This window comes from Somniosus microcephalus, chromosome 10, assembly GCF_052327205.1.
Source record: "Somniosus microcephalus isolate GS21.2 chromosome 10, FLI_Smic_1.0, whole genome shotgun sequence".
Lineage (NCBI taxonomy): Eukaryota > Metazoa > Chordata > Chondrichthyes > Squaliformes > Somniosidae > Somniosus > Somniosus microcephalus.
In genome coordinates, this window is record NC_140996.1 from 4,548,489 (window position 1) to 4,573,451 (window position 24,963).

The window sequence follows — 24,963 nt, forward strand, 5'->3', positions numbered from 1 at the left end:
AATTTCCTTGCCTCAGTTTAGCTAGCAGAGGGACTACCTTCTGCTTTCAGAATGAGCAAGAGTGACCTGGCCACAAGCTCTTAATGATCCAGCGTTTCTTCCTAGTTTGGACGGCGGTCCTATTGATTTTGTATGGGGAAGCTGGACTAAGATCATACACCGTGCCGGCAATCTAACTCTACCTCCAGCAGAAGCTTTAAACTTTCTTCAGTGATCGCAGTGTATTTCTTGTTTGGTTTTGAACTGTTTGTGAATGGTTAAATAGACTATAGTACAAACATTTCAAAATTGTTTAGTTTGCGGAGTATAGAAATTGTAGTCCACGTCTTTCATTGCTTGCCGTGTTGTATGCGGGGATTCTGGTCTGTAGTTCCATCAATTTTCTCGACTAGTTGAACTGAGAACAAGCTAAATATATCTTGATAATGACAACAGAAAATGCTGGAAAAACTCAGCAGGCCAGGCAACATCCGTGGAGAGAGAAATAGAGTCAACGTTTCAGGTCGAAACCCTTCGTCAGGACTGAGAAAACACAGGAAATGAAACAGATTAAAGGCCAGTTTGGGGGCTGGGAAATGGGGGTGAGAGAACAAAAGAGAAGTGAAGAGACATTAAGAGTTATTCAAAACCAGACGAGATGGTGATAGGACTAGTAAAGAGACAAAAGACGGCTCTAGAAATATATCTTGGCCTTGTGTTTACAAGGAGACTTGTTAAACTCAGAACATGTGGGCAGATTCCTATTATTTTATGTTTTTATGCTGGGTAAACCGTCCCACTCTGGTGCTAAAAGCCGATTTCTGTTTCTTTTTCATCCTCTGCCATAAAATCAGTCAGGTTCTGGACAGCACAGGATGGGTGTCCAACCTCCAGACTGCCCCCTCTCCACCAGATCCCGAATAAGAATGGATCTACTGTTGAGACCAATGCCTCAGGTGGAGAACACAAGGTGTAATGCAAATGAAGCAAAGTGTTAATGGCCTGGGATTTGCGGTCAGCGGCCCCGAAGTATGCTCCGTATAAGGATCTCGTGATCCCTGTGTTGGGAACTTCGGGTTTTCCGACCTTCAATTCAGATCAACGGATGTTAATGTCTAAACAGCCAATCAAAAGGCAGAATTCTCAGACAGCGAACAAGGAAGTGAGTAAGCTCTTAAAATTCTAACTTTTAAATAGTTAGAGAGAACAAAACAAAGATTGGGGCTTTCATGGGGAAAAGGCAAACCTGAAATAAAGATGGACAAACTTAAAAAAAAAAAAAATTAAAACAATTGTTTTTGAAAAGTTTCTTAATTTTAATTAAAATGGACAAATTTCACACTACAGAAAGTTAAAATTAGTTTTCCAGGCCCTTAACATTTGTTTAGCAGTAATACCACTCTCCAAACCCCAGTTACACCGAATCCCTTTGGGCCTAACTTTGTGGGGAATTTAAGAGAGAGAGAGACTTGCATTCATAAAAAAAGCGCCTTTCACGACCACCGAACGTCCCAAAGCGCTTTACAGCCAATGAAGTACTTTTTGAAGTGTAGTCACTGTTGTAATGTAGGAAACACGGCAGACAATTTGTGCACAGCAAGCTCCCACAAACAGCAATGTGATAAATGACCAGATAATCTGTTTTTGTGATGTTGTTTGAGGGATAAATATTGGCCCCGGGACACCGGGGAGAACTCCCCTGCTCCTCTTCGAAGTAGTGCCATGGGATCATCTGCGTCCGCTTGAGAGAGCAGACGGGGCCTCAGTTTAACGCCTCATCCAAAAGACGGCACCTCCAACAGTGTGGCGCTCCCTCAGTACTGCATTGGAGCGTCAGCCTAGATTTTTGTGCTGAAGTCCCTGGAGTGGGACTTGAACCCACAACCTTCTGACTCGGAGATGAGAGTGCTGCCCACTGCCTGAGCCACAGCTGACACCTAACAGCGTACGCACTGCAGAAGAGCCAAAGCTTTTGTCCGTTTCAGTGATTTGGCTGATTACACAGATTGCTGGCTCTGTGGGGTGGGGTTGGGGGTGGGGGGGGGGCCACAATGCAGCCTGTTTCAGAGCGGTCAGTGACAAACCACAACTCTGGGAATTCCGCATGCGCCAAATCCCAAAGTTGCGGTCAGTTTCAAAGGCAGAATGATGGCAAATGCTGCCAGTTTGCCCTCATCCCGACTGCAAATTGCGGGCCAATATCTCCTTTGGCTTGAACTGTAGTAAAAACAGAATGGGTCAGAAATATGCAGCAGGATCAGTTCACTGCCTCCCGTTCTCATGGAAGGCCCCTCCCTCCCTCCCTGTGGACCTGTCGTCCTCCTTCCAGCTGTGTACTTCCAGCAGTTTCTGCTTCACATTTCCAGCATTCACATTTTATTATTTCTCTTTTGCCGTCATTTTGAAAGTGGTTGCTCGAATTCTAAGGCAGCTCCTTGCGTTTGGTCTCCTGCTCTCACAAGGAGGCCAGTTGAGATGCAGTGAAGCCCGAAGCTGTCCCGCTGCAGTAGGATGGACTGGTGAGTTTCTGATATTTCCTGTGTCTCGAGGAGCCCGAGCTCCTTCAGTGAGTGAAGTCCGAGGCTTGTTGAGGCCAGAAATACCATCAGACCAGCTGCGCGGTTTGCTGCTCCATTGCTACAGGCCTTGCTGGCTGGATAGGCTGGCTCCTGGAGCTCCTGATTTGGCAAATCTGTCTGACAGAATCACAAGGAGCAGGCACAGCTGAAATATATTTTATCAAAATATTAGTTTCTGCACGTTTTATGTTGCGTTGTGTGGCGGCATTTGATTGGTTCGCTTTCTCTTTAGTTGCGAACTGCGACTTTATTCATTGTCTTCGCCCAGCCTCCCCCTCAGTGGCGTTTTTCTAAACTTTCTGTGCTTTTGAACCATAAGTGCAGAGATATTGTTTTAGAAATGTGAAATTTTAAATTGGGGTGCATGCTGCTTTAGGAGAGGAGCGCCATGTATTATTGTGTTGCTAAGAGGGAGCTTTGTTTACGCTGACCTGTTCCTTTTAAAGCCACAGTCTGTAGATAAACATATGCTGGATGCAGGTCTTTGAAGAGATGATGCGCCTTTTTTCCAGGTTCGAAGGTGTGGCGGTTGCCTTTCTTTCTCTCTCGTTTGTGCGTTTTAACACATTCGAATGTGATGTCTACCTGCTGGTCCTGTTTTAATGTGTACTGTCAGTGGGTCTCCTGCGGAGTGGGTCGTGGTGAGTCGGAGGCTATGCTATTGTGGGGAAATAGTTGGGGGGGGCGGTGTAGGGGTGTTAGAATGTGGCAGGATGGCAGAGGGGCATATGTCCCGTGACAGAATTTGCAAATAAGTTCTGTCCAGAGATAGCATTGCAACTGGGTTTTTGATTAGCTCGAGGAAAAGTAACTAGAGTGTCCTTTATCCACTGCCATTGGAAAAAGAAATATTTAGCAAAAATAAATCTTTCTGTAAACAAAGTGCTGGAATCACACCCTTGGTCTCTGGTTGTTGGCCTGACACACACTGCCAGCAACGCCGTCTCCCTCTGCGCCGGCAGCGCTGTCGCTCCGGCTGCCGGCAGCACACATTCGTGAAAAATAAGTTTTAACTCAGTTTTTGAAGCATATCCTCCAGCTTGTTTTCAGAAATTTGGAAATACAAACTCTTTAATACTATTGTCGCTCAAGGGATGATACTAAGAATCAATAAATTTTAAACAAGGATTGTTTTTGAATTCAGTAAGCAAAGTAAAGCGTGTGTGCTCTAATTCTCATGTTGAGTTTTTTCTTTAAAAAAAAATTCGCAAAATAGTTTCCCTATGAAAAGGTTCTGAAATTTATGGTCGTTTGTTTTTAAGTTATTTGAAACGAAAGTGTGAAACTGTTGTAGCCTGAGGAAAGACAGGTACTGAACTGGGCGAATCCCATCGATGCATGCTGGCCTTCTCCCAGCTTCAGACTGGTTAGTGAAGCAGGTATTCACAGAAAGGAAGATCTTCTAGATATTTATTCTTGTTATTGTGAATTTTTAATCTCTCATAGTATGTTAGAAATCCTCCTTTGAGCCCGGGATATTTGGGTTTGTGCGATTGAGAAGGTTGAAGAAAGGTTTTACAAAAGAAAAAGTTTTGAGGAACTTTTCTGTTTTGGGATAAATCTTCATTACTTCTCATAGTTAGAGTTCCAATTTATTATAGAGTGTTTAATCCAGCAGTTACACCAGGATTGTGTGCAATACAGAGTGACACCAGGATTGTGTGGAATATAGTGTGACACCAGGATTGTGTGCAATACAGAGTGACACCAGGATTGTGTGGAATATAGTGTGACACCAGGATTGTGTGCAATACAGAGTGACACCAGGATTGTGTGCAATATAGTGTGACACCAGGATTGTGTGCAATATAGTGACACACCAGGATTGTGTGCAATACAGAGTGACACCAGGATTGTGTGCAATATAGTGTGACACCAGGATTGTGTGCAATATAGTGTGACACCAGGATTGTGTGCAATACAGAGTGACACCAGGATTGTGTGGAATATAGTGTGACACCAGGATTGTGTGCAATATAGTGTGACACCAGGATTGTGTGCAATATAGTGTGACACCAGGATTGTGTGCAATATAGTGTGACACCAGGATTGTGTGCAATATAGTGTGACACCAGGATTGTGTGGAATAAAGTGTGACACCAGGATTGTGTGCAATATAGAGTGACACCAGGATTGTGTGCAATATAGTGTGACACCAGGATTGTGTGCAATATAGTGTGACACCAGGATTGTGCGCAATACAGAGTGACACCAGGATTGTGTGCAATACAGAGTGACACCAGGATTGTGTGCAATACAGAGTGACACCAGGATTGTGTGCAATACAGAGTGACACCAGGATTGTGTGCAATACAGAGTGACACCAGGATTGTGTGCAATACAGAGTGACACCAGGATTGTGTGCAATACAGAGTGACACCAGGATTGTGTGCAATACAGAGTGACACCAGGATTGTGTGCAATACAGAGTGACACCAGGATTGTGTGCAATACAGAGTGACACCAGGATTGTGTGCAATACAGAGTGACACCAGGATTGTGTGCAATACAGAGTGACACCAGGATTGTGTGCAATACAGAGTGACACCAGGATTGTGTGCAATACAGAGTGACACCAGGATTGTGTGCAATACAGAGTGACACCAGGATTGTGCGCAATACAGAGTGACACCAGGATTGTGTGCAATACAGAGTGACACCAGGATTGTGTGCAATATAGTGTGACACCAGGATTGTGTGCAATACAGAGTGACACCAGGATTGTGTGCAATACAGAGTGACACCAGGATTGTGTGCAATATAGAGTGACACCAGGATTGTGTGCAATATAGAGTGACACCAGGATTGTGTGCAATACAGAGTGACACCAGGATTGTGTGCAATATAGTGTGACACCAGGATTGTGTGCAATATAGTGTGACACCAGGATTGTGTGCAATATAGTGTGACACCAGGATTGTGTGCAATATAGTGTGACATCAGGATTGTGTGGAATAAAGTGTGACACCAGGATTGTGTGCAATATAGAGTGACACCAGGATTGTGTGCAATATAGTGTGACACCAGGATTGTGTGCAATATAGAGTGACACCAGGATTGTGCGCAATACAGTGACACCAGGATTGTGTGCAATATAGTGTGACACCAGGATTGTGCGCAATACAGAGTGACACCAGGATTGTGTGCAATACAGAGTGACACCAGGATTGTGCGCAATACAGAGTGACACCAGGATTGTGTGCAATACAGAGTGACACCAGGATTGTGTGCAATACAGAGTGACACCAGGATTGTGTGCAATACAGAGTGACACCAGGATTGTGTGCAATACAGAGTGACACCAGGATTGTGTGCAATACAGAGTGACACCAGGATTGTGTGCAATACAGAGTGACACCAGGATTGTGTGCAATACAGAGTGACACCAGGATTGTGTGCAATACAGAGTGACACCAGGATTGTGTGCAATACAGAGTGACACCAGGATTGTGTGCAATACAGAGTGACACCAGGATTGTGCGCAATACAGAGTGACACCAGGATTGTGCGCAATACAGAGTGACACCAGGATTGCGTGCAATACAGAGTGACACCAGGATTGTGTGCAATACAGAGTGACACCAGGATTGTGTGCAATACAGAGTGACACCAGGATTGTGTGCAATACAGAGTGACACCAGGATTGTGTGCAATACAGAGTGACACCAGGATTGTGTGCACTATAGTGAGACACCAGGATTGTGTGTCATTAGAATGTGAGGAGAACGCAGACTGAAATACCGTTTCTAATGAATGGATATTTTGTGTATTTACTCTCCTGCAGCAGGTCAATAAATAGGGAAAACCCTCTGTTCCTTTAATACACTCGACTCGTCCGCCCTCGGATATATCTGTGCTTCTTTCAGTCATATTTTCTTTTTCTTTTTCTCTCTCTCACATCTGTCTCTTATCTGGGAGTATATTTCAGACTCTCTCACACTCGCCCTTTTCTGCAGGTCTCTCTCGCCTTTCTTTGTTTCCTGCTCCCTCTGTAAGGCTATCCTCCACTTTCTATCTGTCTTGCTGCATTTTTCTTCCTGTATGTCTGCCTTTCATTGTTTCTGTGCTTCTGTTATTTCCACTTGTACGCTTTATGTACATAATCAAACCAGTCGCCTGCGGATGGTGACAAACGGTGCAGTGTTTTGTTCAGAGCATGTCGCGAACACCGTGTTCCGTTCTGGTCCCTGCGGCATTCGGGCTTTGATAAAAGGGAGCAATTTGATTGGATGTTAATTGGTATCTTTTTGTTGGGTAAGGGTTACGGAACAAAGGCGGGTAGCTGGAGTTGAGATACAGATCAGCCGTGATCTGATTGAATGGCAGAACTGGCTCGAGGGGCAGAATGGTCTCCCCCTGCTCCGATGTTTCTAACTTGTCCAGTGAATTGAATGAGGTTGTGATTGACGAAACTCGAGCTGGTCAGTATGGTTAACGTAACAGATGGACTTGTTTAACCACGTCAGTGTTTTATCCTATGGAGCATCAAGTTCAAAGTCTTTTTAATTGTCCCACAATCACATTCAGCAAAGCTTTGAATAAATTGTGCTCCAATATGTTTCCAATTTACTACTGGACAGTACTCTCAGACATCTGTAATCTTATCAATTCATGTTTTTTATAGAAAACCTAGATTAGTTGAGTGTTTCATTATTAAATGAAGTCAAAATACAGGAAAGTCTCGATTTATCGGCACCTAAATAACTGGAAATCTCTGTTAACCGGCAAAATTCAGGAGTAGGTTCAGGTAAGTTTTACTTCATATTAGTGGCAGTTCCTGGATCTGTGGCTGTGTAACTGGGGTTCGTGCACTTGTTGCTAAGCAACAGGGACGCTTGGTCTGTGGCCGGAGTTCCTGCACATGTTGCTAAGCAACATGGAAGCCTGGATTTGTTGCTGTGTACGGAGCTATCGTACCTTTTAACTATACCTCTCTGTAATCCGGACTTTTTGATAAACCGGCACCACGCCGGTCCCGTCGGTGCTGGATAATAAAGAGTTTCCTGTAAACAGAAAATTTGTCAACATTGAATACCGAGTACACTTCTACAAGTGATTATTTTTTAATAGAAAGTTGAGTTGCCACCTTCAAATCGAGGTCAGAATAGCATTGATGAGGTTAGATGAGGAAGGCTGGGAGGAGGAGTGTGAACGCGGGATGGGCCAAATGGCCTGTTTCTGTGCTGCCAGTACTGTAACTCCGAGCCCGCCTCGTCTCTCTCTGCTCCCTGTACCGTCGTCCTTCCACTGCCGCCTTACTCACGCTCGTTGTCCAAGTCTCCTCCCGCTTGCTTTGTGAGCTGCGTTTCCCTGCACTGCCCTAAAGAAAGCGGCTGGTGCTGATTATTTGTCATCTTCAACATGTGAGAAACCACTCCAGAAACGGAGTTTTAAAAAATCCATGAAATTAGTTTGCAATTTTCCTTCCAATTAATTCTCCATAACTCTGCACTGTGATGTTGGAGGTTTTGACTTTAAGTCTGTCACTTGAAAAGCCAACGGGTTAGTTTATGGGCTGGATATTGCAGCCACAGTGAAGGCTCACTCGGATAATCACAAGAACAAGAGGTTGTAGTTGGAAAGAAAGGTTGGACAGTCGGGGCTTCTTTTCACTGGTTAAGAGAGAATCTAATAGAAGTTTCTAAACTTTTGAGAGGGTAAATAGTGGAAGATGTTTTCTGCACAGACTGAGGATTCTCACTAGAAAAAAAAGCAGGGAAGTTAGAAGAAATATTTTTGCACCGAGGGTTCCTAGAACATGAAATATTTGACTGGGGGAGGGGCAATTCAGAGACTAACCTCATTTACAGGGGGATTGGATCAGTATCTGAAAAGAAGAATATTAAAGGATACGGGGGTTAATAGAGTTGACGGACCCAGTTAATGAGCTAGCTCTAGCATAGGCACGATGGGCCAAATGGCCGCCTCCAATAGATTCTATGCTCAGTTTTGGTTTTTCCCTTTAGCGTCACTAGCAGTCACAGCTAAGTGATCAGACGGTAAGCTAGCCCTGTGCGGAGTGTCTAGAGCATTGGGTAGCCTCGCTATTGCTTTCCTCGCTCTGGTGTTTTGTTCAGCTTGTTACGTTTTGTTCTTTTCCCAGACCCCGGCAGCAGATGGATCGTCAGCGGCCCTTCGCAGTGTTGCTGAGCAGCTGGTTGGTTTTCGGCAGGAAGTAAGGAACTACGCCCTGGCTGTGAATGACCGGGAGCTGGGGTCAAGTGAAGGCCACGAGATGTCCAAGGAGGAGAAACAGGAGCTGAGGGAGAGGCGGAGGCGGCTGATGATTGAACGGCAGCCTCTCCTGCAGGCCTGCGACTCGCTGCGGCAGGATCTCGGTGCTCTCGGAATAAATATAAAGGTTAGTGGGAGACGAGCGATCACAGCAGAGAAACATATGGTAAAGGACAGGAAAAGGCACCCGCTGGTCCATTGGTCCTGTCGTATATGGTCCTGGTGTAACTTCCACACACCATTGCCCCCACTCGCTTGCCACGTTTCCCATCAGTGACATCCCTTGAGGAGAGAATGAAACCAGAGGAAAAAAAATCATCCTATAACTTGAATAATGACAAACGGGTTCATTTACAAGGACAGGTTGCACAGACTAGGCCTGTATCCCCTTGAGTTTAGAAGATTAAGGGGTGATCTGATCGAGGTGTTTAAGATGATTAAAGAAGTTGATGGGGTAGAGAGAGTGAAACTATTTCCTCTGGTGGGGGGAGTCCAGAACAAGGGGGCAGAACCTTAAAATTAGAGCCGGGCCGTTCAGGGGTGATGTCAGGAAGCACTTCTTCACACAAAGGGTGGTGGGAATCTGGAACTCTCCCCCACAAAAAGCTGTTGAGGCTGGGGGGTCAATTGAAAATTTCAAAACTGAGATCGATGGATTTTTGTTGGGTAAGGGTATTAAGGGTTATGGAACCAAGGCGGATAGATGGAGTTAAGATACAGATCAGCCGTGATCTGATTGAAAGGCGGAACAGGCTCGAGGGGCCTGTCCCTATGTTCTAATGACAATTTGCTTTAGAATAGTTCCTTAATTGTACCAAAATGACAAAAGTCCTTCACACAGGCGGAAGATAGTTGGGCGTTAGAGGATTTAGGAGAGAGAGAGATGGGCTAAATGGTAGAGGATTTAATTGCGGTACACTGCATGATATTCTGCGTGCAATATAACGTACAAAGCCTTCATGGTGTTCGGTGATTAACGGGCCACAATGCACTATAATACACAATGCACTATAATACACAATGCAGAGGCACTTACAGCAGGGGACCAACACACTACAGTATGCTGCACACTGTTTTCGTACTACACCATACTTTACATTTCTTCCAACTCTTTGTCCCAGAAAGGTCCAATTATCGTGGCCTTTCACTGAATTTACTCGTGTGCCGAGCAGGCTTTGTCTGCCCTCTGCTCCCCAAAGTAGGGATTGCACCATTGCGATGCTGCATTGCAACCTGCAGTGCCAGTATTCACCAACAGAATGTCCTTATTGAAACGGGGATTTCCCGGACGACATTCAGTCTTTCTGTGGGTTTCTTAGCCGTGACTAGGCCAGGGGAGTAAATGCTTAGATTTGTTTGACTTCAGTGTGACTGGGAAAACTGATCCCTTTCAGAAAAGCTTTATTATTCTGAGAAAATTGCATTAATTTTGAGAAGCAAGTGTCTTTCTATCTTGTACATTGTTTCCCTTTAATAATCACTGGAACATAATGAAGAATAACTTCATAAAAAATTAATTTGCACACAGTTCAGAGAATACATAAGCTAACTCATTTAAAAAAAGCAGGGCCACGGAAAGCAGCTTTAAACAATTAGTGACTTATGATTGCTATTCTAAAGTTCACTAATCAAACAGAACATCAAACTAAATGTTTTAATCTTGCACAGAACCACTTGACGGTTTTTAATATAATGCTGTGAAATTTAATATTTGAATCTACTGTATGCGAGTTAGTCACTATGTCCCCATGTTAAACCATTCTGTTTTAAACCCCCAGTGTACTTCAGGTTGATGTTAGGGCGGTTGCACAGATACGAAGATAGAAAATGCTAATTCCTCAAAATTGGCAGACCTGAGTTTTCCAGAGGTGCACAGGTATAGAGCAGTTTCCCTGGTGCTGAGGATCATGGGTAGGAAGCACTGCCATTTAAAGATTATATGTAACTATAAAAAGTATCAGTAATGGAGACAATATGGTATATTCAATCAATATTGTTCATCAAAATATGTATTTGTATTAAGGACATTAATCAGCTAAAAACAGTGGCGGTCCAAAGAGACTTGGGGGGGGTCCAGGTACATAGATCATTAAAATGTCATGAACAGGTACAGAAAATAATCAAAAAGTCTAATGGAATGCTGGCCTTTATATCTGGAGGACTAGAATACAAGGGGGTAGAAGTTATGCTGCAGCTGTACAAAACCCTGGTTAGACCACACCTGGAGCACTGGGAGCAGTTCTGGGCACCACACCTTAGGAAGGATATATTGGCCTTGGAGGGAGTGCAGCGTAGGTTTACCGGAATGATATCTGGACTCCAGGGGTTAAAATACGAGGAGCGATTACACAAACTAGGGTTGTATTCCCTGGAAGTTAGAAGGTTAAGGGGTGATTTGATCGACGTTTTCAAGATATTAAGGGGAACAGATAGGGTCGATAGAGAGAAACTTTTTCTGCTGGTTGGTGATTCCAGTACTAGGGGACATAGTCTAAAAATTAGAGCCAGACCTTTCAGGAGTGAAATTAGGAAACACTTCTACACACAAAGTGTGGTAGAAGTTTGGAACTCTCTTCCGCAAACGGCAATTGATGCTGGATCAATTGTTAATTTGTAATCTGAGATTGGTAGATTTTTGTTAACCGAAGATATTAAGGGATACTGGGGCAAAGGTGGGTATATGGAGTAAGGTTACAGATCAGCCATGATCTCATTGACTGGTGAAGCAGGCTCGAGGGGCTAAATGGCCACCTCCTGTCCTATGCTCCTAATGAAACTGGAAGAAAGGCCATCAAATAGGCTGTGTTTTGTTGACCGATCTACACTCCCTATGGTTCATTATAGGGCAATGATGCATCAGACACCCTTACTCACAAACTGAAATCCATCCTTAATAAATGTCATTACTGCCTTCAGAATTACAAACTATTTACAGCACAGAAACAGGCCATTCGGCCCAACTGGTCCGTGCCGATGTTTCTGCTCCACACCAGCCTCCTCCCGCCCCTCTTCATCTCACCCTATCACCATATCCTTCTATTCCTTTCTCCCTCATGTGTTTATCCAGCTTCCCCTTAAATGCATCCATGCTGTTCGCCTCAACCACTCCCTGTGGGAGCGAGTTCCACATTCTCACCACTCTGAGTGAAAGTTTCTCCTGAATTCCCCATTGGATTTATTTGTGACTCTTTTATAATTATGGCCCCTCTGTCTGGTCTTGTCTGCAAGTGGAAACGTTTCATCTACGTCTACCCGATCAAATCCCTTCAGAATTTTTAAGAACTCTCATCAGCTCACCCCTCAGTCTTCTCTTTGCTAGAGAAGAGAACCACAGCCTGTTCAATATTTCCTGATGGGTATAACCCCTCAGTTCTGGTATCATTCTAGTCATTTTTTTTTTTTGCACACCTTCAGTGCCTCAATATCCTTTTTATAATATGGAGACCAGAACTTTTCACAGTACCCCGATATGGTCTAACATAACTTCTCTGCAATTCTACCCCTCTAGAAATGAACCCAGGGCTTTGTTTGCTTTTTAATGGCCTTATTAACCTGCATTGCTTCTTTTAATGATTTGTGTATCTGTACCCCCAGATCCCTCTGTTCCTCTACCCCATTTAGACACTGATTTTCTAAGGAGTGTGTGCCTTCATTATTCTTCCTACCAAAATGTACCACCTTGCACTTCTCTATATTGAAGTTCATTTGCCAAATCAGGTTACAATTCTAACTGTTCACATTCAACTCTTTTCTCTCACATGAAAACGGCTCACAAATAACATTACCGTTCTGAGGAGCTTCTTGCTTTAGATAATTCTGTTTGATGCAACAGTGTTAGTCACACCATAAGTGACCTGAGTATCTTGCATTTATGGCACTATATCTAACTGTGCAATCATGCAACCTCGGGGTGTAATAATAGTGCTCCCTTGTGATCTAACCCGGATATTTGTGTCTTTTGCATGTGGCTATATGTGTGCTATTTGAAGATAGACCGTGAAAACACTTTGTAAAAGGAAGCTGCTTTATTTTGGTCATCAGTTATTAAGAGATTCGCTTAGTTCAATCAGTACAACTTGTGTTTACAGCATAATACAAAATAATGACAATGCTGCACTTCCTCAGATTGGTAGGTCGTGTTACTTAAATGAAATAACTCCTAGTTACCATCCTGCATTCCTCAATGGATCCTGGCTAAAGCTTGCCCTTGCAGCTTTCTGTTTCCTGACCTGACTGACTGCTGAGCTCTGTCTCTGTTTCTTTTTACACCCTATGTTCACAAGTAGAAGGGAAGGCCTGTCAGACCACCCCTTCTGAGCACCTGGGACCAGAGACTTCCCACCACAATGGGTGTGAGACGTTTACCGATTACTGAGACAGGCTAACAAATTCTCATTGTTTATGGTCTTTGGAGAAACCGCGTCAAAGCTTAGCTCATTAGCATTGAACCACCTTTCACCTTCATGCCTTTTTTAACTTGCTTTAAAAACATAACCTTGAAAAGCAGCTCCTTGGCACACCTCTGCTGTTTCATTGGCTGTAAAGCACTTTGGGACGACCTGAGGTTGTGAAAGGCGCTATGGAAATACAATTCTTTCTTTCTTTCTCTAATTACTCAAGTCTCTGGATTAAGCAAACACACTCTCCAATCATCTGGAACTGCTTCAGAAACTGTTCCCTTAACCTTAGTTGCCGTAATCCCTTCTAATCCATTGCATTTTCTCCAGCTACCCATAGCCTCCACATATCATCCAGCTCTGTGACTAATGCTTTATAGGTTCCACACAGCATCTTCTGTTACTGGTTAAATGTTTGCCTGTGTGCTTCTGGTATTGAGTTACAAGCAGTAAAGCTTTACAATGAGTTTGTACTATCTATTGAGTCCATGCGTGAAAATACCTGGAGCTAAGGGGATGTTACAAGTAGTTCCAACCAATCTGTTTGTTCCACTTATCACAACTGGCCAAAAACATGGACCCATCTTTTTTAAAATTTGTTTATGGGATGTGGGGGTCGCTGGCGAGGCCAGCATTTATTGCCCATCCCTAGTTGCCCTTGAGAAGGTGGTGGTGAGCCGCCTTCTTGAACCGCTGCAGTCCGTGTGGTGAAGGTACTCCCACAGTGCTGTTAGGGAGGGAGTTCCAGGATTTGGACCCAGCGACGATGAAGGAACGGCGATATATTTCCAAGTCAGGATGGTGTGTGACTTGGAGGGGAACTTGGAGGTGGTGGTGTTCCCACGCACCTGCTGCCCTTGTCCTTCTAGGTGGAAGAGGTCACAGGTTTGGGAGGTGCTGCTGAAGAAACCTTGGCTAAATCTCCACCCCGTGAATGTTTGGCTCCAGACTGGCTTTAACAAAATTCTCCTGTGCCAAGTTACGGACTATATGAGCTCTGCCGCCCCCCCACCCCCCGACCCCGTTCACCATCCCTCCCCCCGACCCGTACACCATCCACCTCCCCCTCCCAACCCCGTTCACCATCCGCCCCCCCCGATCCCGTTCACCATCCCCCCCCCGACCCGTTCACCATCCCCCCCCCGTTCACCATCCCCCCCCCCGACCCGTTCACCATCCCCCCCCGACCCGTTCACCATCCCCCCCCGACCCCGTTCACCATCCCCCCCCCCCGACCCGTTCACCATCCCCCCCCCCGACCCGTTCACCATCCCCCCCCGACCCGTTCACCATCCCCCCCGACCCGTTCACCACCCCCCCGACCCCGTTCACCATCCCTCCCCCCGACCTGTTCACCATCCCCGACCCCGTTCACCATCCACCATCCCCCCCCGACCCCGTTCACCATCCCCCCCCGTTCACCATCCCCCCCCGTTCACCATCTCCCCCCCCCGACCCGTTCACCATCCCCCCCCGTTCACCATCTCCCCCCCCCTGACCCGTTCACCACCCCCCCCGACCCGTTCACCACCCCCCCCGACCCGTTCACCACCCCCCCGACCCGTTCACCACCCCCCCCGACCCGTTCACCACCCCCCCCGACCCGTTCACCACCCCCCCCGACCCGTTCACCACCCCCCCCGACCCGTTCACCACCCCCCCCGACCCGTTCACCACCCCCCCCGACCCGTTCACCACCCCCCCCGACCCGTTCACCACCCCCCCCCGACCCGTTCACCACCCCCCCGACCCGTTCACCACCCCCCCGACCCGTTCACCACCCCCCCGACCCGTTCACCACCCCCCCGACCCGTTCACCACCCCCCCCGACCCGTTCACCACCCCCCCGACCCGTTCACCACCCCCCCGACCCGTTCACCACCCCCCCGACCCGTTCACCACCCCCCCCCGACCCGTTCACCACCCCCCCCGACCCGTTCACCACCCCCCCCGACCCGTTCACCACCCCCCCCGACCCGTTCACCACCCCCCCCGACCCGTTCACCACCCCCCCCGACCCGTTCACCACCCCCCCGACCCGTTCACCACCCCCCCCGACCCGTTCACCACCCCCCCCGACCCGTTCACCACCCCCCCCGACCCGTTCACCACCCCCCCCGACCCGTTCACCATCCCCTCCGACCCGTTCACCATCCCCCCCCGACCCGTTCACCATCCCCCCCCCGACCCGTTCACCACCCCCCCGACCCCGTTCACCATCCGCCCCCCCCGACCCCGTTCACCACCCCCCCCGACCCGTTCACCATCCCCTCCGACCCGTTCACCATCCCCCCCCGACCCGTTCACCATCCCCCCCCCGACCCGTTCACCACCCCCCCGACCCCGTTCACCATCCGCCCCCCCCGACCCCGTTCACCATCCCCCCCCCGACCCGTTCACCATCCCCCCCCGACCCGTTCACCATCCCCCCCCGACCCGTTCACCATCCCCCCCCCGGACCCGTTCACCATCCCCCCCGACCTGTTCACCATCCCCCCCCCCGACCCGTTCACCATCCCCCCCCGACCCCGTTCACCATCCCCCCCCCGACCCCGTTCACCATCCCCCCCCGACCCCGTTCACCATCCCCCCCGACCCCGTTCACCATCCCCCCCGACCCCGTTCACCATCCCCCCCGACCCCGTTCACCATCCCCCCCGACCCCGTTCACCATCCCCCCCGACCCCGTTCACCATCCCCCCCGACCCCGTTCACCATCCCCCCCGACCCCGTTCACCATCCCCCCCGACCCCGTTCACCATCCCCCCCGACCCCGTTCACCATCCCCCCCGACCCCGTTCACCATCCGCCTCCTCCCCCCCCCCCCCCCGTCCCTGCTCCTCTTTCTCCTGTCTTGTGACGTCATTGCTTCTCCCATTTCTCCGCTGGAAACTCACACCGTCTGACGATCCTTCTCATCCGCTACCAATTTCTGACGCTCCCTCCTACGTATTTTAGTTATGATGCTGAATTCAGCAACAATGACAGCTACCACAGTGGGCTTCCAGTGTTTGTCGTTACCCAATATCCAGGCAAATGTAGTGAGACCCCAGGATTGAATGCTACCAAAGTTAGAGCTAGCTCAGGCTCTGCTCGCCTCAGGCTGACTCGGATACATCATTCAACATCCTTTTGAAGATATACTGAAACAAAGCGCCTTCGATATCTGCATCTGTCATAACCATGTTAGATCCGGAGCCATTCACAGCTCAATTACACTGGATGTTGGTCTGCACTAATAAGTAATTACAGCGGTTTAACCTGGCGTCTCCCAGAATTAAAGATTAATCTTGCTGTCACTGCTGCGAACAACACTGCAAGTTATGCTGAACCTTTATAAAACACTGGTTAGGCCTCAGCTGGAGTACTGTGTTCAATTCTGGGCACCACACTTCGGGAAGGATGTGAAGCCCTTGAAGAGACTGAGAAAAAGAAATTGACCAGAATGGTCCCAGGGATGGGGGACTTCAGTTATGTGGAGAGACTAGAGAAGCTGGGGTTGTTCTCCTTAGAGCAGAGAAGGTTCACCCCCTCTTTCCCCCCCCCCCCAAATCAAGATTCCACCTACCCCACTGGGATTCCCCCTAATCAGGATTCCCCCCCCCCGCAAATCAGGATTTATTACGTTGTGGATTGCACTGCATGATAGGGTGGTGGAGGCAGATTCAACATTAACTTTCTATGTCACCCCCACCCCCGAGTTAAATTCGGGCTACTGCCTGAAAACATGGATAATAGTGCGGTGCTGGAGGGCTAGTGCTCACGGAATGCCACGGATGGGCTGAAAGGGGAAAGGGCAGGGGAGTGGGACTAACTGAAGTGCTCTTGCAGAGAGCCGGCACGGGCTCAATGGGCCGAATGGCCGTCTTCCGTGCTGTAACCATTCTGATTCTAAAACACATCTCGATGGTTACTCCTATAAACAGACTCCACCTGTCTTACCTTCAGCAACAATAACTTGTGTGTACACAGCCCCTTTAATGTAGGATCACGGCCCAGGATGCTTCACAGGAGCGTAAATCAGACAACATTTGACACCGAGCCACATGAGATATTAGGACAGGTGACCAAAAGCTTGGTCAAAGAGGTCGGTTTTAAGGAGAGTCTTAAACGACGAAAGAGAGGCCTCACTGCACTGGTTCACTGTTTAATTAGACGGTCTGATGGTGCTTGAGCGAGACGAGGCCAGATACGAATCGTTAAGCTGTTTTGTTTTACAGACAAATGAATTTACAGAGTAACCGATGTAATCAAATCTCACCGTACTTCATCACAAACCCTTCCTCGTGAATTAGAACAAATAATGCGCCACGCTCTGCCCTGCCCGAGGTTAGCGGGATGGCCAGTAGTCGACATGGTGCATCCTGTGCAAAGTGGTCATAAATGGTGACGTTTTCCATTGTCTGAATTGACAGGACACAGTAGTGGCTATATATCACCATCAGGTCAAGGGTTAGACCTGCTTCTACCTACCCAGGACAGCAGAGAATGAAGATGTGGGTTGAGTGTCAGGGAAAGCCTGAGATTTAGAGTGAAGAGTTTGAAACAATGGTTTCTGCAGGTTACAGGATTAATTTTGCTTCATTTGATGTTGCATTTCCCCAGAATCCATGTGCAAAGCTCTTATTTTTTGCTTTTTACAGGATCGAGGGGCAACTTCATCTTGGGAGCTGACGGAACAACTTACCAATGGAAACAAGAGGGAAACCTGATCACTCACACCAACCTTAGGGACAGTGTTGGGCAACCCATTGATGGTGATGGAGAGGTAGATGTTATCTTTGGGTTAAAGTGTTCATTGATATTACAAACTCAAGTCCAGCGTTGGCTACAGCAGTAATGCTGGACTGTGAGCCAGAGGGCTCAAGTTCAAACTTCAAGTCCCAGCCTGGACCGAGCTGACCGCTCTGCGTTGAGTTTTGCTGGTCCCTGGCCAGACTATTGGTGAAGTGCAGTGTCTCTCTGCTGCCTCTCCCGTGGATCGGATCTGCCAGTCTCGGCTCCTAGCAGGGAGCTCATCTCCTGTCGATCACAGTCACACCAAGGAGAGGTGAGAAAAACTGTGACCGAGACCATTCCAGCCAAAAGGTGAATCATGATCTCCAGCACAGAGTTAAAAAATCATAGTAATCTAAGTGGATTGTAGTTAGCTTGTGAACACCTTGTTCCCTGATCATGTTGTATATTTATTTCTTGTATGTCATCAATAAAAACAAAAATGATTCTTGATGTATTCAACAAGTTGTGAAACGTTTTTGAAGATTAATCATTTGCAGCTATATAAAGTAACAGGACATCTCAGACTGTCTCACAATTTATCTGCTGGCTGCATTTCAAGATCCTGCAACCAACAATGACCGGTTAATCTGTTTCTGATGGTGGGGGGAGGAGGAGATGGAGAGGAAGGGTGAGTGGGGAGAGGGAGGAGGAGGGTGAGAGGGAATGGGGAGGAGAGGGAAGATGGTGGGGAGCCTGGGCTCAGACACCAGGAGAACTTCCCCCTCTCACAAATAACACCAGCCTGTGGGATGCACTGACCTGCACCTGGTTTCCCCAAGGATGCACCGTGTGCAAAATTCCACGACGGGTGTGCGAGTTTGCGGAAAGCGAGAAAATAGAGCTGTAGCTGTGTTTGGGAGGAAGTAACTAATTGTGCCATATTTTGGTGATGCACTGACTGCCCCCACAGCATGTGCGTCTGATCATTCCTTACTCATGATGCCACTGTGTAGTTTACCAGGAGATAATCGTTCCGATGAAAGATCATCGACCTGAACCGTTAACTGTTTCTCTCCCCACAGATGCTGCCTGACCCGCTGAGCGTTCCCAGCATTCTCTGTTTATATTGCTAGGTGATACTAGATTGATCCCTGGGCGAGAGGACTGTCCTATGAGGAGAGATTGAGCCGATACTCTGGCATTTAGAAGAATGAGAGGTGATCTCATTGAAACATATGATACTGAAGGGGATTGACAGGGTAGATGCTGAGAGGTTGTTTCCCCCTGGCTGGAGAGTCTAGAACTAGGGGGCATAGTCTCAGGATAAGGGGTCGGCCATTTAGGACTGAGATGAGAAATTTCTTCGCTGAGGGCGGTGAATCTTTGGAATTCTCTTCCCCAGAGGGCTGTGAAGGCTCAGTCGTTGAGTATATTCAAGACTGAGATCGATAGATTTTTGGACTCTAAGGGAATCGAGGGATACAGGGATCGGGCGGGAAAGTGGAGTTGAGGTCGAAGATCAGCCATGATCTTACTGAATGGCGGAGCAGGCTCGAGGGGCCGAATGGCCGACTCCAGCTCCTAATTCTTGTGATACCTGTGTTTGAGACGCAGTTCCAGGCTGAATTTAACCCTTTATTCACTCATCTGTTTAAAGGCGCTGTGCGCTTCTAATTTAGCATTACTAGTGCAAATCCTTCCTCGCACACAGCCCGATCCGGTTTCCCTGGCAACATGCGGTATCGCAACAGCTGCACTGGGCTACAGACATTCCTACTCACTGGGACATTGAGACTGAACTGAACTTATCCCAACATTATTTTAAAATAACTTGTAGCTGTGCCCTGGTAGCTCAGGACCTCGAGTGTGGATTCTGATATTCATCCCAGCCCATCGCTGGAACACAGCTACTTCAGTTCAGCGTGAGGTCTGAACTTTAGACCGAAGATAGGCCAGATTCTAGGAACTGGAGAATCAGAGATTTAGGGGTCCATGTACAGAAAACACAGGTACAAAAAATAACTAAAAAGGCTACTGGAATGTTGGCCTTTATCTCAAGGGAGCTGCTCCTTGCAACTCATCCTAGGGGGTGGAATTTTTTTAAATATTTGTTTATGGGATGTGGGCGTCGCTGGCAAAGCCAGCATTTATTGCCCATCCCTAATTGCCCTCGAAGGTGGTGGTGAGTCGCCTTCTTGAACCGCTGCAGTCCGTGTGGTGAAGGTACTCCCACAGTGCTGTTAGGGAGGGAGTTCCAGGATTTTGACCCAGCGACGATGAAGGATCGGCGATACATTTCCAAGTCAAGATGGTGTGTGACTCAGAGGGGAACTTGGAGGTGGTGGTGTTCCCATGCGTCTGCTGCCCTTGTCCTTCTAGGTGGAAGAGGTTGCGGGTTTGGGAGGTGCTGCCGAAGAAGCCTTGGCGAGTTGCTGCAGTCCATCTTGTAGATGGTACACACTGCAGCCACGGTACGCCGGTGGTGGAGGGATTGAATGTTTAAGGTGGTGGATGGGGTGCCAATCAAGCGGGCTGCTTTGTCCTGGATGGTGTCGAGTGTTGTTGGAGCTGCACTCATCCAGGCAAGTGGAGAGTATTCCATCACACTCCTTACTTGTGCCTTGTAGATAGTGGAAAGGCTTTGGTGAGACACTCGCTGCAGAATACCCAGCCTCTGACTTGCTCTTGTTGCCACAGTATTTATGTGGCTTGTCCAGTTAAGTTTCTGGTCAATGGTGACCCCCAGGATGTTGATGGTGGGGGATTCGGCAATGGTAATGCCGTTGAATGTCATGGGGTAGTGGTTAGACGCTCGCTTGTTGGAGATAGTCATTGCCTGGCACTTAGGTGGCAGGTAACATTCGCACCACACATCAGCCCAAGCCTGAACGTCGTCCAGGTCTTGCTGCATGCGGGCATGGACTGCTTCATTATCTGGGGAGTTACGAATGGAACTGAACACTGTGCAATCATCAGCGAACATCCCCATTTCTGACCTTATGATGGAGGGAAGGTCATTGATGAAGCAGCTGAAGATGGCTGGGCCTAGGACACTGCCCTGAGGAACTCCTGCAGCGATGTTCTGGGGCTGAGAGGATTGACCTTTAACCACCACAACAGCTTTGCTGAGAGCACAACGTTTAATTATGGAGGGTTTTGATAGAGTGGCAGGAGGGTCAGTAACCAGAGGACACAGATTGAAGTTAATTGGCAAAAGAACCAGAGGGGAGATGAGATTTTTTTAACGCAGTGAGTTGCTGTGATCTGGAATGCGCTGCCTGAAAGGGCGGTGGAAGCAGATTCAGTAGTAATTTTTAAAAGGGAAATGGATATAGTTGAAAAGAGAGAATTTGCAGGGCTATGGGGAAAGAGCAGGCACAGGGACGATGGGCCGAATAGCCTGTGCTATGAGATTCTAAGAGCAGGATCAGTGGGACCTGGGATAGCTGCTATGCACGAGAAGGATTACTAGTTCAGGGCAGCACAAAACTATCCCAGGGCAGGAACTCCCTGTGCCTGACTAACTGGCTGAGAAGAGAGGATGTGTCCAGGTGCGAATTCTGGTCATTGTCAAAAGCCCAGTCATTCGAAGGTATAGATTACTTGCTGGATCATAATGTCGGAGACCCATCAGGGACCTCTAACTCACCAGTACTGCGGACACTGGTGCCCAGTAACTAGTGCCAGGCAACTAGTCAGGACCCTGGGACAGGTTGAAAGCGAGTCTGCTGGTGATTTCCACCCCGAGAATGAAAGCGGAGGAGTTGCTGGTTGCAGGGCTCAATTGCTCACACACATCCTTCAGATCCTTGGCCACTAGCCAGTCCCCAGCATTGTATTAAAAACCAGCTCGGCCTCTGGTTTCTGTCATTGATTCTAATTCCCCCCCACCCAAGCCATCCAATTACTTGGGGGTGATAGTCGGGAGTGAAACCCTGTGTATGCTGGGGGTCACTGACTGATACCCTAAATTAGGAACTTTCTCACTCACACACCAATTGCTCTATTAAAAAAAACAGATTTGCATTTCTATAGCGCCTTTCACGACCTCAGGACATCCCAAAGCTCTTTACAGCCAATGAAGTATAAAAACATAGGAGCAGTCGGCTATTCGGCCCTTCGAAACTGGTCCTCCATTCAATATGACCATGGCTGATCCTCTACCTTATTCCCGCTCTCCCCATATCCCTTGATGCTTTTTGTGTCTAGAAATCAATCTATCTCCTTAAATATATTCAGGGACTGGGCCTCCACAGCCTTCACCACCCTCTGAGTGAAGAAATTTCTCCTCATCTCAGTCCTAAATGTCCTACCCCATATCCTGAAACTGTGACCCCTCGTTCTAGACCCCCCAGCCAGGGGAAACATCCTCCCTACGCCCAGTCTGTCTAGCCCTGTCAGAATTTTATACGTATTTTTGAAGTGTAGTCACTGTTGTTATGTAGGAAATGTGACAGCCAATTTGCACACAGCAAGCTCCCACAAACAGCAATCAGATAATCTGTTTCACTGATATTGGCCCCAGGACACCGGGGAGAACTCCCCCTGCCCGCTCTTCTTCGAGCAGGACTTGAACCCACAACCTTGTGACTCAGGCAAGTGTGCTACCCACCTGAGCTGCACTCAACTAATTAAACAGACGGTAGTGCCTTCTAATCCGCACTGAGGTGTCATGTCCAGGTGACCAGCAACGATCCCAATTCTTGTTCTGCGAGCTGGCTTTATCATCTCACGCCAACCAACCACACTTCACAACAGTATCACTGCGCAGATCAGAGGTTTACAGACTAAGGCAAATAATACTTGTCTGCAAATTTGTAAACCTTGCTGTTTAAAGCAAGGAGATCTATACGCCATTATTGAAAAAGCCATCCAATTAACACAGCATGAACTTGAGCTACATTTGTAAAGTTTTTATTTAGCCCACGTATTGAATTAACTTCCATCAACACTTCACCAACTCATCCAACAATATAAAGGGCCAAGGCACGGTAACTTTTAGCAGTGGGGTTAACAACATTGGACTCTCTCCTCCCCCATACCAGCACTGCCAGCCCCACTGACATGCCTCAAAATATTTCCATTACTTTGTGTTTATTCATAAGGTTGGAATCATAGAAATTCGGCCCATTGTAAATGCTGGTTCCAGCTCTTTAACCGCAGCTGTCTGGCTGGACTTTTTGAAAAGAAAACAAATCAGAAACACTGCCCAGCTACTTCACGGGAACTGCCTGCAGAGCGCCAGCACAGACCTCATTAACGCTGGCATTGCAATAGTCAGCACTCGTTCCCCTTCCAACAGCTGATCCTCCGCTTTAGCTCTCAAAGAGTTTGTGAAAAGCCGTGCTGATCTCTGCAATCATGTCCGAAGTCGACATTGAACGCTGATGTTTCTGGAAAGCCTGGTAGTTGCACTGTCTCGTCAAGGCACAGGCTCCAAAGGCAGCTACAAGAGTGGGGTTTAACCTGGGGGGGAACGGAGAGAGCGATGAGCTGCTGTGAAAGGCTCAGACACCCGTGACACAAACTCAACTGCATCTTAGAATTGTACAGGAGGAGGCCATTCGGCCCATTGTGCCTGTGCCGGCTCTTTGAAAGAGCTCTCCAATTAGTCCCACTCCCCCCTGCTCCTCCCCACAGCCCTGCACAGTTCTCATTTTCGAGTATTTATCCAATTCCCTTTTGAAAGTTACTATTGAATCTGCTTCCACCGCCCTTTCAGGCAGCGCGTTCCAGATCACAACAACTCGCTGTGAAAAATATTCTCCTCTTCCCCCCTCTGGTTACCGACCCTCCTGCCACTGGAAACAGTTTCTCCTTATTTACTCTATCCAAACCCCTCATGATTTTGAACACCTCTATTAAATCTCCCCTTAACATGAACCAGGAATGAAATAAACTCCCTCCAAGCAGAGCGCGTTAGGGCTTTGCATCTGATTCACGTCGGACGTGGTTAATGGATCGCCGTCACAACGCACGGAGAGCGAGAATGCTCCCGATCTCCCACACGCGTTCTCTATTTCAGCCACAGAGGGGCAGTAGAAGCCTAGCCGGGACGTTAAACACAGCGAGAGCGAGGGCGAGAACAGCCCGGCCTCACGGCCAGTTATACACAACCAGCGACAGAGGAGCAGGGAGGTGCTGAGGCTGGGCAGTGCAAGCGGGAGAAATAAAAATAAATACGTTTTTAAAAGTCACTTCTCAGTAATAATGCTGAGGTGCTGGGTATTTAGGTTACAGTTAGATTTACCCTTGACTAGAAACAAACACATCCAAACTGTAATCGTCCCATGTCACCACGGTGTCGGTTCTGTACCTTCCCGTGAGGCAGTGGAAGGAATCGCAGGCCGATTAACAGTGACGTGAACGCTCCTTCCATGGCCGTAACCAGCTTTACACCAGCTGATGGTGGGGGGAGGGTCAGTCCTATATGGCGGGAGAGTTTTATTGGCTCCCACAACTCAGTGGACTTGAGATTCCCACCGTCTGGAGCCCCGGGACCGCCCGGAGCCCCCGTCTCCCCGGGGACCGCCCGGAGTCCCCGGGGACCGCCTGGAGCCCCCGTCTCCCCGGGGACCGCCCGGAGCCCCCGTCTCCCCGGGGACCGCCCGGAGCCCCCCGTCTCCCCGGGGACCGCCCGGAGCCCCCGTCTCCCCGGGGACCACCCGGAACCCCCGTCTCCCCGGGACCATCCGGAGATCCCGTCTCCCTGGGACTGTCTGGTTCTTACCCGTTTATTTTCTCCTTCCCAGCGACAAAAGCCCAGTGAGCCAGCACCCCGAGGGCGCCAGAAAGCAGGTCTCCTTGACCCCCACACCTCCGCCCACTGCCTTCCTGTGAGCACACCAGCACTACACACAGAGAAACATGAAGTCGTTAGCATTAGTCTCATCACAAAACACTCGTTAAATTAGCTGCTTACTAATGAACTTTATGCAGATTAAAAACCTGCTTACTAATGAACTTTATGCAGATTAAAAACCTATCTCCATTCTAATCATTCCAAAGAACTTAGAGCACTCGATGCTGTTATTAATTATTTGTATTAAGCTCGT

At 48.1% G+C, this 24,963-nt stretch overlaps 2 protein-coding genes across 7 annotated transcripts in view; one reads left to right on the forward strand and one right to left on the reverse strand.

Annotated features, from left to right (window-relative positions):
• cars2 (cysteinyl-tRNA synthetase 2, mitochondrial) overlaps positions 1 to 18,422 on the forward strand; it is an 80,489-nt gene extending 62,067 nt beyond the window's left edge. For 4 of the 6 annotated variants that reach the window (XM_085998351.1, XM_085998350.1, XM_085998354.1 and 1 more), the window contains 2 exons: positions 8,662 to 8,919; positions 17,833 to 18,422. In XM_085998351.1, the coding sequence (XP_085854477.1) occupies positions 8,662 to 8,919; positions 17,833 to 17,901 (327 nt within the window). In that variant the 3' untranslated portion in view covers positions 17,902 to 18,422. Of the gene's footprint in view, positions 1 to 833; positions 1,079 to 8,661; positions 8,920 to 10,570; positions 10,704 to 17,832 lie in introns of those variants that run through there. The other 2 variants (XR_015079678.1, XM_085998352.1) reach the window with 2 other exon arrangements.
• A 4,384-nt stretch (positions 18,423 to 22,806) lies between these two features.
• The window catches only part of naxd (NAD(P)HX dehydratase), a 50,981-nt gene continuing 48,824 nt past the window's right edge, over positions 22,807 to 24,963 (reverse strand). The window contains exons 9-10 of the mRNA XM_085999883.1: positions 24,639 to 24,759; positions 22,807 to 23,374 (exon numbers count right to left, since the gene is read on the reverse strand). Coding sequence (XP_085856009.1) covers positions 23,224 to 23,374; positions 24,639 to 24,759 — 272 coding nt within the window. The 3' untranslated portion in view covers positions 22,807 to 23,223. The remainder of the gene's footprint in view (positions 23,375 to 24,638; positions 24,760 to 24,963) is intronic.